The 18,312-nt window shown below is 39.2% G+C and overlaps 1 protein-coding gene across 1 annotated transcript in view; it reads right to left on the bottom strand.

Annotated features, from left to right (window-relative positions):
• Positions 1 to 9,517: 9,517 nt before the first annotated feature.
• KIAA0825 (KIAA0825 ortholog) overlaps positions 9,518 to 18,312 on the bottom strand; it is a 429,746-nt gene continuing 420,951 nt past the window's right edge. The window contains exon 21 of the mRNA XM_069590144.1: positions 9,518 to 12,008. Coding sequence (XP_069446245.1) covers positions 11,843 to 12,008 — 166 coding nt within the window. The 3' untranslated portion in view covers positions 9,518 to 11,842. The remainder of the gene's footprint in view (positions 12,009 to 18,312) is intronic.

The raw sequence follows: 18,312 nt of genomic DNA on the forward strand, positions 1-18,312 counted from the left end.
TGGTGGCTCAGAGGCTAAAGCATCCCCCTGCAATGGAGGAAACCTGAGTTTGTTCCCTGGGTCGGAAAGATCCGCTGAGGAAGGAAATTGCAACCCACTCTGGTACTCTTGCCTGGAAAATCCCATGGACGGAGAAGCCTGATAGGCTACAGTCCATACAGTCGCAAAGAGTTGGACATGACTGATCGACTTCACTTTCTTTTTCTTTCTTTCAGGGGATAGTGAAGGACAGGGGAGCCTGTCATGCTGCAGTCCATGGGGTCGCAAAGACCAGGACCCAACTTAGTGACTAAACAGCAACACCGTGGACTACTCTAGGCATTGAAACTCATGGACTGGTTTGAGAATTAAAACTCTCAAGTGGTTTCATTGGTTGTAGGAAGGAAGGTAGAACACTTTTGTGACTGTTACCTCCAGGAGCCACATTGAAAATCAGAGAAAAATTCTCTTCTGACGGTGGGAGAGGAAAAGTCACCATTTTGAAATATGCCCAGAGCTCTCTATTTTCCTTAACAAAGCCTGCCTTTAAGGGAAACTGTTTTACCAGACCCTAACCAACTAGGTGCTTACCAGGCTAGTGGAACGAAACTACTCAACTCCAGACCACTCTAACGTTTGAAGTGGAAGAAAAGTGGACTTCATGCAGAAAAAGAAGAGAAGAGTAAGCAGAGAGATGCAAATGTTAAGAAAGATTCAAAAGGAAATGCTAGAAATCTAAAACATAGGAATGGAAATGAAAAATACTTCTGGTAGTTTGACTCATCAGGAGACTGAACACAAACAAGGAAGGAATCTCGGTTGAGGATGTCAAAAGAAACTTCCAAAATTGAAAAACAGAAAGAAAAAAGAATCAAAAAGATGAAACAAAATACCCAAGAAAGTGGGAAAATTACAAAAAGTTTAGTGTGTGCCTAATGAAAGAGATGGGAATACCAGACCACCTGACCTGCCTCTTGAGAAACCTATATGCACGCCAGAAAGCAACAGTTAGAACTGGACGTGGAACAACAGACTGGTTCCAAATAGGAAAAGAAGTACGTCAAGGCTGTATATTGTCACCCTACTTATTTAACTTCTATGCAGAGTACATCATGAGAAACGCTGGACTGGAAGAAACACAAGCTGGAATCAAGATTACCAGGAGAAATATCAATAACCTCAGATATGCAGATGACACCACCCTTATGGCAGAAAGTGAAGAGGAACTAAAAAGCCTCTTGATGAGAGTGAAAGAGGAGAAAGAGTTGGCTTAAAGCTCAACATTCAGAAAACGAAGATCATGGCATCTGGTCCCATCACTTCATGGGAAATAGATGGGGAAACAGTGGAAACAGGGTCAGACTATTTTTTGGGGCTCCAATATCACTGCAGCTGATGATTGCAGCCATGAAATTAAAAGACGCTTACTCCTTGGAAAGAAAGTTATGACCAACCTAGATAGCATATTCAAAAGCAGAGACATTACTTTGCCAACAAAAGTCTGTCTAGTCGAGGCTATGGTTTTTTCCAGTGGTCATGTATGGATGTGAGAGTTGGACTGTGAAGAAAGCTGAGCACTGAAGAATTGATGCTTTTGAACTGTGGTGTTGGAGAAGACTCTTGAGAGTCCCTTGGACTGCAAGGAGATTCAACCAGTTGATTCTAAAGGAGATCAGCCCTGGGTGTTCTTTGGAAGGAATGATGCTAAAGCTGAAACTCCAGTACTTTGGTTACCTCATGCGAAGAGTTGACTCATTGGAAAAAACTCTGATGCTGGGAGGGATTGGGGGCAGGAGGAGAAGGGGACGACAGAAGGTGAGATGGCTGGATGGCATCACTGACTCAATGGATGAGTCTGAATGAACTCTGGGAGATGGTGATGGACAGGGAGGCCTGGCGTGCTGTGATTCATGGGGTTGCAAAGAGTCGGACATGACTGAGTGACTGAAATGAACTGAACTGAATGCAAATGATAGAAAAAGAAGGGAGAAAGAAATAAAAAGGAACTATTTGAAGTAATGACACAATTTTTCAAAATTATTGACACACCAAAAGATCCAAGAACTACAGCTCAGTTCAGTCGCTCAGTCGTGTCCAACTCTTTGCGACACCATGAATCACAGCATGCCAGGCCTCCCTGTCCATCACCAACACCCGGAGTTCACTCAGACATACGTCCATTTAGTCAGTGATGCCATCCAGCCATCTCATCCTCTGTCGTCCCCTTCTCCTCATGCCCCCAATCCCTCCCAGCATCAGAGTCTTTTCCAATGAGTCAACCCTTCGCATGAGGTGACCAAAGTACTGGAGTTTCAGCTTTAGCGTCATTCCTTCCAAGAAATCCCAGGGTTGATCTCCTTCAGAATGGACTGGTTGGATCTTCTTGCAGTCCAATGGACTTTCAAGAGTCTTCTCCAACACCACAGTTATAAAGCATCAATTCTTCAGTGCTCAGCCTTCTTCACAGTCCAACTCTCACATCCATACATGACTACTGGAAAAACCATAGCCTTGACTAGATGGACCCTAGTTGGCAAAGTAATATCTCTGCTTTTCAATATGCTATCTAGGTTGGTTATAACTTTTCTTCCAAGGAGTAAACGTCTTTTAATTTCATGGCTGCAATCACCATCTGCAGTGATTTCGGAGCCCGCAAAAAATAAAGTTTGACACTGTTTCCACTGTTTCCCCATCTATTTCCCATGAAGTGATGGGACTGGATGCCATGATCTTTGTTTTCTGAATGTTGAGCTTTAAGCCAACTTTTTCACTCTCCTCTTTCACTCTCATCAAGAGGCTTTTTAGTTCCTCTTCACTTTCTGCCATAAGGGTGGTGTCATCTGCATATCTGAGGTTATTGATATTTCTCTCGGCAATCTTGATTCCAGCTTGTGTTTCTTCCAGTCCAGCATTTCTCATGATGTACTCTGCATAAGTTAAACAAACAGGGTGACAGTATACAGCCTTGATGTACTCCTTTTCCTATTTGGAACCAGTCTGTTGTTCCATGTCCAGTTCTAACTGTTCCTTCCTGACCTGCATACAGATTTCTCAAGAGGCAGGTTAGGTGGTCTGGTATTCCCATCTCTTTCAGAATGTTCCACAGTTTATTGTGATCCACACAGTCAAAGGCTTTGGCATAGACAATAAAGCAGAAATAGATGTTTTTCTGGAACTCTCTTGCTTTTTTCAATGATCCAGCGGATGGTGGCAATTTGATCTCTGGTTCCTCTGCCTTTTCTAAAACCAGCTTGAACATCAGGGAGTTCACGGTTCACGTATTGCTGAAGCCTGGCTTGGAGAATTTTGAGCATTACTTTACTAGCGTGTGAGGTGAGTGCAATTGTGTGGTAGTTTGAGCATTCTTTGGCATTGCCTTTCTTTCGGATTGGAATGAAAACTGACCTTTTCCAGTCCTGTGGCCACTGCTGAGTTTTCCAAATTTGCTGGCATAATGAGTGCAGCACTTTCACAGCATCATCTTTCAGGATTTGAAGGAGCTCCACTGGAATCCCATCACCTCCACTAGCTTTGTTCGTAGTGATGCTTCCTAAGGCCCACTTGACTTCACATTCCAGGATGTCTGGCTCTAGATGAGTGATCACATCATCATGATTATCTGGGTCGTGAAGATCCTTTTTGTACAGTTCTTCTGTATATTCTTGCCATCTCTTCTGCTTCTGTAAGGTCCGTAACATTTCTGTCCTTTATCGAGCCCATTTTTGCATGAAATGTTCCCTTGGTATCTCTAATTTTCTTGATTTCCCATTCTGTTCTTTCCCTCTATTTCTTTGCATTGATCGCTGAAGAAGGCTTTCTTACCTCTACTTGCTATTCTTTGGAACTCTGCATTCAGATGCTTATGTCTTTCCTTTTCTCCTTGGCTTTTTGCTTCTCTTCTTTTCACAGCTATTTGTAAGGCTTCCCCAGACAGCCATTTTGCTTTTTTGCGTTTCTTTTACATGGGGATGGTCTTGATCCCTGTCTCCTGTACAATGTCATGAACCTCATTCCATAGTTCATCAGGCACTCTATCTATCAGATCTAGGTCCTTAAATCTATTTCTCACTTCCACTGTATAATCATAAGGGATTTGATTTAGGTCATACCTGAATGATCTAGCGGTTTTTCCTGTTTTTTTTCAATTTCAGTCTGAATTTGGTAATAAGGAGTTCATGATCTGAGCCACAGTCAGCTCCTGGTCTTGTTTTTATTGACTATATAGAGCTTCTCCATCTTTTGCTGCGGAGAATATAATCAATCTGATTTCAGTGTTGACCATCTGGTGATGTCCATGTGTAGAGTCTTCTCTTGTGTTGTTGGAAGAGGGTGTTCGCTATGACCAGTGCATTTTCTTGGCAAAACTCTATTAGTCTTTGCCCTGCTTCATTCCGCATTCCAAGGCCAAATTTGCCTGTTACTCCAGGTGTTTCCTGACTTCCTACTTTTGCATTCCAGTCCCCTATAATGAAAAGGACATCTTTTTTGAGTGTTTGTTAGTTCTAAAAGGTCTTGTAGGTCTTCATAGAACAGTTCAACTTCAGCTTCTTTAGCATTACTGGTTGGGGCATAGACTTGGATTACTGTGATATTGAATGGTTTGCCTTGGAAACGAACAGAGATCATTCTGTTGTTTTTGAGATTGCATCCAAGTACTGCATTTCAGACTCTTCTGTTGACCATGATGGCCACTCATTTCTTCTGAGGGATTCCTGCCCGCAGTAGTAGATATAATGGTCATCTGAGTTAAATTCACCCATTCCAGTCCATTTTAGTTTGCTGCTTCCTATTATGTTGACATTCACTCTTGCCATCTCCTGTTTGACCACTTCCAATTTGCCTTGATTCATGGACCTGACATTCCAGGTTCCTATGGAATATTGCTCTTTACAGCATCGGACCTTGCTTCTATCACCAGTCACATCCACAGCTTGGTATTGTTTTTGCTTCGGCTCCATCCCTTCATTCTTTCTGAAGTTATTTCTCCACTGATCTCCAGTAGCATATTGGGCACCTACTGACCTGGGGAGGAGTTTAAACTAGATAAATAGTAAAAAAATTCCACTTGGGCATATATAATCAAACATTAGAAAATCAAAGACTATGAGATAATTTTGAAAGAAGGCAGGGAAGAAAATAATGCTGCCTACAGAGAGAAAAAAGATGCGAGTTTTTAAATTTTTTCCCAGAAACTATGCAAGTAGTCAGTGGAATGATATATTCAGACTTAAAAGAATAAAACACCAACCTAGAATTTGATATCCAGTGAAATTACCCCTAGAAATAGAGGAAAAATGAAGACTTTCTCAGACAAAAATGGAGGGAAATTGTCAACAATAGATTTGCGCTGGAAGAAATGTTAAAAGAAGTTTTTCAAAGAGAAATGTTATAAATCAGAAATTTGGGTCTACCTAAAGAGTTTATGAGAAGGAATAAATTATAATAAAATCTTTTTTTAACTTTCCTTAGTTGATGTAAAAGATAGCACTGTTCAAGGTAATGTGAACATTGCAGTCTTGATTATAGCTTATGCATAAGTGAAATGAATGACAGCAGTGCTACCAAGGACTGGAGGGAGAAATTGAAAATACTTTGTATTTTCAGTACCCATGAAGCATTATTGTGTTATTGGAATGTGGACTTAAGTAAATTATAAATGTATATTGCAAATCCTAGAGCAACCATTTTAGATCATCCAAAAAAAAGAAAAGTTTGAATTGATATAATAACACAGGATGGAAACTGGAATCTTATAAATGTTCAATTAGAGAACATCAGAGAAGGCAGAATAAGTGTGGAAGACCCTAAAAAAGAAGAAGGAATGAACAGAAAATGAAGAATAGAAGCAATGAATAGAAAATATTTAAAGTAGTTTAGATCATATTGGGTTTTTAAATATCTAAAATTGACACATTCCAAAACATCCTAATGTAAACAGAAAAGCCATAATGCAAGACTAGCATATAATCTAAGGGTAATAAAAAATATTTGACAAAACAGGTTTGAAATTTCTGCTTATTTTCCCCAACCCCAAGTGCTACGTATTCAGTGTAGAAGTCATATGTTAACACACACATACACACACACATATAGGTATGTATATAAATGAGAAACTCTGAATTTTAAAACTTGTCAAATCATCATGTTAAAATCATGTTTTCAAGTTGGAAAGAGTACCTCCTCATTGGAATATTATTTAATAGGACTGAGTAATTCTTCAGTCTCTTCTTTGTACTTTTATGAACTTTCTCTAGCAGTTTACATCTCAAGTCTGAACTCTTTTATTCCTAGGTCTCCACAGTTACTTCTTTAAGCACAAATTTTAGTCTGACCTCTTCTTATTCTAATCCTTTACACACTTATGCCAACATGATTATTCCCAAGTATCCTCAGAAATGTATCTATTTCCCAATATTCACTGGAACTTGGTATATTGAATATGGTCAGTAGGCTTTAAGATATATTCCCACATTCTTATAATGAGATTTCCTTACACACACACACACACACACACACACACACATGCACACACACACGCACACACAGAGAGTACATAACTATAATCTGAGCTTTGAGTACAATTATGTGATGAGCTGTGTGAGTTCTCCTAATTAATCTTTGAATATAAGGATGGTCTTGAAGTCTTCCCCCAAACAGAGTTACCTACTCTTAAAAGAAAAGACAAGTCCCTTAAGAGATAGGGACTGATCCCAAGCTAACTCATTGTTGGAATCGTTAGACAAGACTTAAAAGGCCATTATAACTATGCTTAATGACTTAAAATATATTCACATTGAACAAAAATGCAAGAATTCTCAAGAAACACATAAAATTTACAATAAGGAACCAAATGGAAATTCCATTACAAAGCAACGAAAGGATCTCCTCCTTCTGAGCTTGAGTGGGATGAGCGACTTGCTCTTAACGACTAGAATTTGATAAAGGAGATGGAATGTGCATGATTAAATATAGTGGTTTTGTAACATACAGTTGTAACATTCACCTTGAAGATTGTCTGTTCCTTACTGAGCAAACAAGAGGCCATTTTGGCTAGACTCCTATGGCAAGAAACTGAAGCTCTGAGTTGGTAGCCTGCAAAGTAGTGAGTGTTGTTAACAACGATGTGAACTTAGAAGTGGTGTATTACCCAGGCGAACCTCAGATGAGTCCAAGGCCTGGCTGACACCTGCATTGCAGCCTTGTGAGGTCCTGAGCGGGGAACCCAGCTAAACCATGTCCAGACACTTGACACAGAGGCTATGGGATGATAAACGTGTGTTGTCACAAGCTGCCAAGTTACGATAGCGTTGTTAATTCTGTAGTAATTACTAAGACAAGTCTTTATTCTTATAAGTAGTTATTATGACATTTTGATGGGAAAAGAGATTTACAGGGCTTTGGATTCTTTAAATTCTGCAGAAACAAGTGTTCACTGCTCTACTGATGATGCTGTTGTAAACATTTCTCAAAGGCAAAGCAGGTAGTTTTTATTGTTGTGTGGAATAATCTTTGATACCAAATATACAGGTCTCATAGTTCCCCATTAAATTTTAAAAGCTTTCAGTCATCATGATAAGGAAGTTCATTAGTAGAGATTCCACTTACAGCCGTGTGTGTGTGTGTGTGCGTGTGGTAAAAAAGAGCACATAATAGTATAAAATAATATAAAGTCTACCATCTTAAACCATCTTAACCATTTTTAAGTGTCTGGCTCAGCAGTATTAAATATCGTGATGTTGTTGTGAAACATATGTTCAGAACATTTTTCATCTTGTAAAGCTGAAACTCTATACCTATTAAACAGCTCCTCTTTTCCCCCTCTCCGTAATCCCAAGTAGCCATCATTCTACTTTGTTTCTATGAATCTGACTACTCTTAGATACTTCATTTAAGTAGAATCATACAGCATCTGTCTTTTTGTGGCTGTCTTATTTAACCTAGCACAGTGTTTTTTTTAAATTATGCAATACTTCAAGAATCATGAAAATCATTTAAAAAAAACACAAAAAATAAGAAATTTCTGATATAAACTACCTGAAGCTCCCTTTGACTCAGGAATCTAAGAACTGGAAAAATAGGATATTTAGCATAAACCAATATTAGTAGACAAAACAGTGATTTATGTTTCCCATTTCTTAGTTGGTAGTTTTATAACATTGTTTTCATAGAGATGACAATCTAAAATATCTGAAATATACATTATCATCTATACAGTTGACTCTTGAACACAGGGGTTAGGGGTGCCTATCCTGACTGTGTAATGTTCCAATTGACTCTCTATATCCACAGTTCTGAATCTACAGATCAGCCAACTGTATATTATGTAGCAGTGTGGTATATATTTAGTAAAACATCTGCATGTAAGTGAACCTGTATAGTTCAAACCTATGTTGTTCAAGGGTAAACTGTATTTTATTAAAAATTATTTCATATTGTTTTAACATTGCTAGGCCAATAATCAGAGAAGGCAACGGCACCCCACTCCAGTACTCTTGCCTGAAAAATCCCATGGATGGAGGAGCCTGGTGGACTGCAGTCCATGGGGTCGCTGAGAGTTGGACACGACTCAGTGACTTCACTTTCACTTTTCACTTTCATGCATTGGAGAAGGAAATGGCAACCCACTCTAGTGTTCTTGCCTGGAGAATTCTAAGGACGGGGGAGCCTGGTGGGCTGCCGCTATGGGGTCGCACAGAGTCGGACACGACTGAAGCGCCTTAGCAGCAGCAGCAGCAGGCCAATAATAGATAACTTTATAATTATATAAAAATACAGTTAAACAAAACACAGGAGGAATATTTTATAGGAAGATAATATTATTGTAATGAGCATATACAGTTATTAAATATAACTTCATTCCTATTGTTTACTTATACTAAAATGAATGTGAGAAAGAGTAACTTTTGGAGTAGCATTTTTTATCATAATTTAAGAAACACCAAACGTACAGTCAAAACGATCTGGCAGATCAATGACTTGTCAGTTAAATTCCCAATCATAAATTTTATTGTTCATAGCTAGGACACGGAAGCAGCCTACATGTCCATCGACAGATGAATGGATAAAGAAACTGTGGTACATATATACAGCGGAATATTACTCAGCCACTCAAGAACTCATTTGTGTCAGTTCTAGGTCTAGAGCCTGTTATACAGAGAGATGTAAGCCAGAAAGAGGAAACAAGTATCGTATGTTAACATATATATGTGGAATCTAGAAAAATGGAACTGATGAGCCTATTAGCAGGGCAGGAATGGAAACGCAGACAAGCATGCAGAGCAGTCTTGTGGACACTGCAGGGGAGGAGGGCGGGGCGAGCTGAGAGCAGCACTGAAATGTGTACACGATCGTACGGGAAACACACAGCTAGTGGGAAGCTGCTGTGTAACACAGGGAGCTGAAACTGGGGCTCAGCACCACCCTAAAGGTCTGGGAGCGAGGTTCAAGAGGGAGGGGACATACGTATATTTATGGCTGATTCACGCTGTATGACAGGAACCGATACAGTATTGTAAAGTAATTGTCCTTCAATTAAAAATTTTAAGAAAAAATAAATTTATTGCACTTATAACTACAGTACTTTAATACAGCCATGTAGAACAGAAATCAAGTGAAAACCCTGGTCTCCTTTCACCTCATCTCATTCTCTCCATATTATACACCTTTCCTTTCGAAAAGGAACCATACAGAATTTTTTTTTTTAATACAAACCAAATCACTTTCCAGGATTAATACAGAAATGTACAGATTCAATTAAAAATAGTGTTAACAGATGATCTTTAGATATATTAGGCAAAAGAAACCAAATGTGAAATCCTGTAACTTTATAAGATGATTTTATTTAGTTTTTGGATCAATTTTTTTTAAACTATTTTAGTGTCTATTCTAATAAAACATACTTATGCAGCATTATTACATCCCTAAGCTGAAGGAATAAAAGTCAACTGTTGCCTTATGTTGGTTGTTATAGTAACTGTTTATAGGTAATACTATACAGAAGTCTAATTCTTACAAAAGTTTCTTACCATTTTTTAAATGGTCTTCAAAAGAATTTTTAGAAATTATTTCAACCATGTCTTAAAATACTTGGTTTATGATTATACTGGCCAACCAAAGTAAAATTCTTTAAAAATAAACTGTGTCATTTGGCAAGCAGCTGACCACATGGCCATTCATGTGTTTTATGAAAGGAAACAATGCAAGAGATTCTCTAAGGTGGCCTCCGCCAAGCTTCACTCTTTGCAAAATGCTCAAGTACTTTCCCTTGGAAATTGGGTAGCCTATACACACCTCTCCCAGGATGAGATGGCTGGATGGCATCACGGACTTGATGGACGTGAGTCTGAGTGAACTCCGGGAGATGGTGATGGACAGGGAGGCCTGGCGTGCTGCGATTCATGGGGTCGCAAAGAGTCGGACACGACTGAGTGACTGAACTGAACTGAAACAGTTTATAAAATTCACAGAATGTGAGGGCCTGAATAACCTGAGAATCTCAGAGACTATGATGTTCAATGTCATATGGTCTAAAATAATTCATGATATAAGGCTTCTCCCAGATGTCCTATAGATTGCTCAACAGTCTAATTGTCTTTGCTGTCTTCTCACAATGACAGCCATTTAAGCAACTGTGTTTATTAACTGTTTAATAACTGTTAATTAACTGTTTAATAAATGTTTAATAGCATTTATTATTAGATGAATAACTATAGTAGACATTTGGGGTGACTACTGTTATAAACGGAGACTTCAAATTACATCATAAAGCCTTCGATGTCTTTTTCATCTAATATCAGGCACTGATTGGAAGGATACAGTAAATACAACTTTACTTGGCATAGACGGCACGAGAACATATTCCATTTCTTTTGTGTGTCTGTGCATGTGTGTGTATCAATGTACTGGAAATAAGAGAAGTAATAGAAACTATGAAATTATGGATAATGAAGTGCTAGAGTGAGTTTTGAACATGACTTTGGGGGAAAGATGATTTCTTCTTGGGAAAAATGACAGGTGTGTGGCTCAGATGATAGGCAGTTCCTTGAACTTGGCACCTCTGGGTATAGGTTTTGAAAGCATATGATTAGAAGTTTGAATGTGATGTTTGAAAAATCACTATGGACACGTAGATTGTTGTTATTTAGTCACTAAGTTGTGTCTGACTCTGCCAACCCATCGACAGTAGCCTGCCAGGCTCCTCTGTCTATGGGGTTTTCCAGGCAAGGAAACTGGAGTGGGTTGCCATTTCCTCCTCCGGGGGATCTTCCCGACCCAGAGATCGAACCAGCAACTCCTACATTGGCAGGGGGATTCTGTACCACTGTGCCACCAATGAAGCCCACCGTAGGCATAGATATTACTAAAGTTATACTTCAAGAGAGTGCTTTTTGTGGCTCTGATTAAAATAAATTGGATGAGGAAGAGGCGATGGGAAAGGAGACTGGTACAGCAGTGCTATTAAAGGCAGTTACGATCTGGACTTGGGTTACGGCTACAAAATTAATTTGAACTTTTCAGATGACCCTCAAGGGGCCAAGTGATTCCAACTTAACATTCAAACGTTGTGTTTTAAAATCCTTAGGGAAAAGATTTCTAAACAGTTTGCCTGTTGTCATAGATACTTGAAAACTGAAGGGGGAAAAAAAAAGTAATTCAAAGGGAACACGAGATGGCAGCAGTTATATCATAGTAAGAGAAAGACTGAGGAAAGAAAAAAACATTTGAAATTATTTTTAAACTGAAAAATATATAGCATTTTATTCTTTATGTGCTGTTCTCCTTTTCAGTTGAGCGATTACTCATGGGTTTCATGCTTCACAGCACTTCAGAGGTTCATTCTGACTAGAGTAGAAAGCCTACTCCATTACATATGATCACTTCCTAAAATAAAGCTGTTGCTGTTTTCTGCAGATGACTGTTCCTCTGTGTTATCTGAGGCAGAAGAGTCCTGGACGTTGCATATAAGCTTTAGATGTTCCAGCATTGCTTTTTCTTCCTCTGCTAGTTTTTCATCCTTCCTCATTTCCCACCTAAAAGAAAAATCACATCTTAGCATTTTTGTAACTTCCAGACTCCAGTCAACACTCAGTTATTCAGGGCCTGAGCATGTGCAGTCACTGCTTTATTGAGTGTTTCTCTTTCTTTATTCTTTTACTCACTGTCTCTTACAGTTCATGAGCACTGCTTCAGCAGAGGAGCAAAGTAGTCCAACCAGTGCCACTCCAGGGGAGTTTCTAAGTATAGTTCTAAGTGAGTTTTCTATATTTCTAGATTTAAAAACTGTATGGCTTCCCAGGATATGCGTACATATAAATACAATCTAGAATTAGATTTGCAATTAATAAGAGAATATTTTTCACAGTATTTTTTCCCTCACTGATCAACATATCAGTGGCCTTAAGTTGCAGAGAAGTTCACCAGGAAGGCTTTAGCCACAAGAAGAAGACCACACTGCACTGGATATACCTTAAAGGCAGGTCCATCTTTTCCTAGAAATAAGATCAGATTTGAAATAATCAATTTAAATCACCCAAGAAAGCACCAAATTGTTAGCAAGGTTCCATAGAGCATTTGCTTAAAAAAAAAAAGACTAAAGACTTTCTAATTCTGGGTGATTGTGAGATACAGAGCAAAATGTTAGAATATGGGACTATATACGTATATAATCCTGCAAAGTACATAGCACAGTAAGCCAAGTGCAGTTAATCATTTCTCTTATATGTGCCACTGTTCAGGATTGGCCACGGCGTACTTAACCCAGCATACAACAAGGACTCATCTGCGTATATTTCCTTTCTCTTTTCCTCACTCCTGTTTCTACCAGCACATCAACCATGATGTGCTGTCACAGAAGGATTCTAAAACCAATGCTGATACATCCTAAAAGACACTCTGCTAGAAGGGTTTTAAATGGATAGGATTCTAACAGACAAGAAGCTGTTCACTGAATGTCTTCCAGAAGCCCTCTATTTTATTCTCGTCGGAATTCTTGGATAATAAACAGCCTGTCATACAAGAGGAAAGGATAAAAACTTGGCGTGAGATTGTTCTGATCTTGTTTGAGTAGTGAAAAGAAAGCAGAGGCATTGCATTTTCCATAAAAATCTGCTTGCACACAGGTTTCCTTGTTGGAGTGTTAGGCTCACTATGCCTGGCCAGTCCTAGGATGTGATATATATATGTACTTGGGTTTCCTGTACTTTGCTTCTTTATCCTCTGTCTGGAACCCTCCTCATCTCCTAGCCCCAACCTTGCCTGGACCCCATACCATCTTAGTTTCTCCATCTGTTCCCATATGGTCAGAGTGGGGTCATGGATCATATAGGTTTTAATAGCAGCTTGAAAGATAAGAGATTTTTCACCACCACAAGTCATACGACAAGGGGCAGTACTCCTGAGCTCGCTACTTTGAGATTTAAAATTTAGCATATAAGGTGCTAAATTATACTTTGAGTATCCTTTAAGGTATAAGTATACCATATACAGCTTTCATGCAATTTTGAAGATTAAAAACTGTCGTTACTCATTTTATATACGTGAACTTGGGCATCATTAATTTTCACACTGAGTTGAACTCCTTCCAAGCAGGAAAATATTAACAGAAATTACTGACATAGCACTAATGTATCAATCTTTAAATCCTTACGACAAAATGTTGCTATCCCCATTCTATAGAGGAGAAAACAGGCATAGAATATTAATGTCACTTGACCAACTATCTCTGGATTGAAATCAGGGATTCACGTTCTGGAGTCTGGGCTTGTAAATGCAACATTTACCATGTTTTAAAAACCATTCTACAAGTATCATTAATTAAGATTAAAAATAGTTTGAATACTTTATTCCCTGAATAATGTTACTGGAATTGGGCTAGACATTTTAAAAAAGAACTTTCTAAAATTCATATATATAGTATGCTGCTGCTGCTGCTGCTAATTCACTTCAGTCATGTCCGACTCTGTGCGACCCCATAGATGGCCTCCTACCAGGCTCCTCTGTCCCTGAGATTCTCCACGCAAGAACACTGGAGTGGGTTGCCATTTCCTTCTCCAATGCATGAAAGTGAAAACTGAAAGTGAAGTCACTCAGTCGTGTCCTACTCTTAGCGACCTCAGGGACTGCAGCCTACCAGGCTCCTCTGACCATGGGATTTTCCAGGCAGGAGTACTGGATTGGGGTGCCACTGCCCTCTCCGGATATATAGTATAGATATTCAAAAAATCCAAACATAAAAAATTAGATTTGTCTTTTCTCCCCCCATGTAACGTGCTAATATTGTACTAAGTGAATCATGAATGTCAACAGAACAAAATATGTAATGTAAACATAAATATTTTGATCATTATCTCTAGTTGTGAAAACTGAAAGTATAATCTCTCTGCTTCATTAAAAAATTTGTATAACTAATGTAATTTAAATGAATTGTATACATAATAGACTCCAAGATAAGGATTTCTGAAGCTTATTGACAATTATAGGTACATCACAGCATAACTGAGCTGTTAGCAATTAACAATATTAGGCAGAGTTATTTACCTACCACAACCTTCTTATATTTGCTTTGAAGAAAAAAACTGACTCATAAGAAAATAAGAAATTATTAATATGGCCAAGATAGGAGGAAAATACTATTAGAACTATATTTTCCCCTAATAATTTTATTTATATCAAATAAAAATAATAGGGCCTCGAATCTATGTTTATTTTCATGAGCATTATTATATTTCACATTTATATGTTCTTAAGAATTTATATATAATTCTTAGTTTTAGGCTTTGTTAATGCAGTGCAAAAACAAGTCAGTTCTATAAAAAAAAAACTATTGGAAAAAAAATAATATATCAATTTATTAAACATAATTAACTAGGAAATTTGTTCCCCTGGTATTTCATTGGTAAAGAATCTGTCTGACAGTGCAGGAGGCTCAGGAGACGTGGGTAGGATTTCTGGATTGGGAAGGTCTTGAGAAGGGAATGGCAATCCACTCCAGTACTCTTGCCTGGGAAATCCCAGGGACAGAGAAGCCTGGTGGGCTACAGTCCATGGGTCGCACATAGTTTGTTCCCTACTTTCCTTTATTATATTTAAAATTTGTAATGAAAGCCTGTCTGTACAGAAAAAAAAAAAAAAAGAAAACAAGTTGGAACCAGTGTAGTTTAGTTCTTTTTAAAAAGCATTATGAAGTGATAATGTTTCCATTTTTCCCATCTTTGGTAGACTGCTCTCCTTCACTTTTGGTAAATTCCCCACCTGCGTACCTTGGAAAAAGAACTGCAATCTTAGACACTTATGAGCAGCGAAATCCCATGAGACCTCACTGATCTGTACCATAATCTTAACCATCTTCTAGAATGTGCCTCATCCATAAGGCTCCTTGGTTAGTTGAGTAGATGTGGGAACTTGACTCTGTTTGATTAGGGGGTCCTTTTTCATCCAAACACAACAGGGAACCTAAAACCTGGGCTGAAATACTCTGAACAGAACTAACAGTCACAACCTTGCTCACTAGTACTACTCGAACTGACTTGTGGGTTCTCAGTTTTGGTGGGTCTAACTGGATTTACACAAATATTGAAATCTAGACCAGAGCTATCTGGATGCTCCTCTGTATGTTATGTGACTGGTAGTTAATACAAAGGCTCTTACATGTACCAGACCATGGACCAAGAGCTTTCTAATTCTGCTCATCTCGATGAGCCACGGCAGACTTGGGATCTCTTAAATAAGACCTTGAGAGGTGTAAAATAAAAACAGTCACAGATCAGTGAGTAACTGTTCCAGTGATCAGTTTGGTAAAATCTTTTATTTGGGGTCCTCTGTGGATAGCTGTATGTCAGAGACAACCAGGAATGCCAAGCTGAGGAATGGTTAAGCACAAAGTATGTCCTTGGAAGCGGAGTCCTGATTGTCCAGAAGCAAGTCCGGGGTGGGTGTGGTGCTTACTATAGGAAAGAGCAACCAACAGGCAGAGGAGTAGGGCCAGAATCTGGTGTGGGAGAAGTTTTCTGAAGCATTTACTATGCCTTGTGCTAGTAAAAAAAAAGATCTAAATTCTGCGAACTCAGAAGTACCCTGATTGAAAGCACATGCTCTGGAATCACTCTGCCTTTGGGTTGAATTCATATCATTCATATGCATGTATATGTGCTATATATGTACACACGTGTACTATACGTACATAGTACAACTATATGTACTATAGTTGAGTCCCCTCGGCGAGTTTCTTACCTGCTTCTGTGCCCCAGGGTTCTCATCTGTAAAATGCGGACAAAATAGTTTGAGAGGAACACAGCTGTGCTCATTTGCGTGTGTGTTGTCTGACTTATTTCATTCCACAATGTTGCAGTTTAGTGATTGTGAGTGAGACTGACTGAGACCAACGTTCTATTAAGCTTAAATGATCTACTATTTGGACTATTACAGAGAACATTGCCGAATAAAGTTCTAGAATGGTGGTCCTAACTGGGGCGATACTATCTCCCTATGGGGAAATGTGGAGAGACTTTTGGTTGACACTGTCCAGGGAGTGACTCTGGGAACCAGGGAACAGAGTCTGTAGACATCTTTAATATAAAACAAACCTAAACCATAAAGAGTTGTCTTCCTGAAATGTCAATAGCATGCTTGTTGAGAAACATGTGCTCTAGAGTCTCCAAAACAATGTTGAAGGATCCTTACTTAATTTGTGATTGTAACTGAAACGCTGTTTATAATACTTCACTGCTTAGAGTACTATTTGTTGAAGAATAGAGGTTTTGAAGCCAGGTGCTGGATTTGAATCCCTTATAAGCTGTGTGACCACAGGCAAGTAAGATAAAGTGTGCTTCAGTTTCCTGAGCAGGAAAATGGGAATAATCACAGTGCCTGCTTCATAGCGTTGCCGTCAGAATGAAATGACTAAGTACACAAAAAACATACAAAATAGTAAACAGTTCATAGCAAACACTCAATAAATGTTCACTGTTAGTAGTATCATTATTATTTGCCATATGGGTTAAAGTTGCAAAGAGCAAAAACCCTGACTGGTGGTTTAAACAAACAGGTGTTTATTTTTCTTGTATAATGGGAAATCCAGAGGCAGGTGACCACTGGCATAGGTTAAGTCGCTTGACAGCAGCAGGGCTGATGCCTCTGTGTTTTCTTGCCCTTCACCTCATGGCTCCAAGATGGCTGCTGTAGCTCCAGCATCATGTCCTTGTTTTGAGGCAGGAAAAAGCAGGAAGAGGCTACTGCTGCATCTGACCCACTAGGTTTTATTTCCCAGATTCTTCCCAGAATAGCCATACTGTCTAGGTTTGAATCCACATCCTGCCTGTTACTGGCTGTGTGATATTGGGCAAGTTTCTTAACATCTCTGTTGCCTCATTTTGCAAAATAGGGGATATTAATGCAGCCATGAAATTAAAAGATGCTTACTCCTTGGAAGAAAAGTTATGACCAACCTAGATAGCATATTCAAAAGCAGAGACATTACTTTGCCGACTAAGGTCCATCTAGTCAAGGCTATGGTTTTTCCTGTGGTCATGTATGGATGCAAAAGTTGGACTGTGAAGAAAGCTGAGCACCGAAGCATTGATGCTTTTGAACCGTGGTGATGGAGAAGACTCTTGAGAGTCCCTTGGATTGCAAGGAGATCCAACCAGTCCATTTGAAGGAGATCAGCCCTGGGATTTCTTTGGAAGGACTGATGCTAAAGCTGAAACTCCAGTACTTTGGCCACCTCATGCAAAGTGTTGACTCATTGGAAAAGACTCTGATGCTGGGAGGGATTGGGAGCAGGAGGAAAGGGGGACGACCGAGGATGAGATGGCTGGATGGCATCACTGACTCGATGGACGTGAGTCTGAGTGAACTCTGGGAGTTGGTGATGGACAGGGAGGCCTGGCGTGCTGTGATTCATGGGGTCGCAAAGAGTCAGACAAAGACTGAGCGACTGAACTGAACTGAATGGTATGCACCTTAAGGCATTATTGTAAGTAGTAGGTGAGTTATGAATCAAAACATGTTGGTATTATTTCATTATTTTATGAGACTGCTTGTACGCAGTGGCTTCCCCAGAGCTCCTGTGTTGATGTTCCTTCTCCGGCCCTGTGCCTTCACGTCATTCTATCTGATAAATTCCCTTTTTAATAAATATGTGGGTAGGATGAAGTTGTTACATATCACAGTGGTTTGTTACTCAGTGTTCAGTTACACATTTCTGTGATCATGTTGTTGTTGCCTCTTGTCTTTGGTGAAGGAGATGTTTCTTGCCCATTCACTCTGTTCAGCCTAGCATGGCCAAGGCTGCTTTTGTTTCCCTATAATCCCTTTGTTGTATTTTTCAAGTACAAT

This window comes from Ovis canadensis, chromosome 5, assembly GCF_042477335.2.
Source record: "Ovis canadensis isolate MfBH-ARS-UI-01 breed Bighorn chromosome 5, ARS-UI_OviCan_v2, whole genome shotgun sequence".
In the NCBI taxonomy this organism is placed as follows: domain Eukaryota; kingdom Metazoa; phylum Chordata; class Mammalia; order Artiodactyla; family Bovidae; genus Ovis; species Ovis canadensis.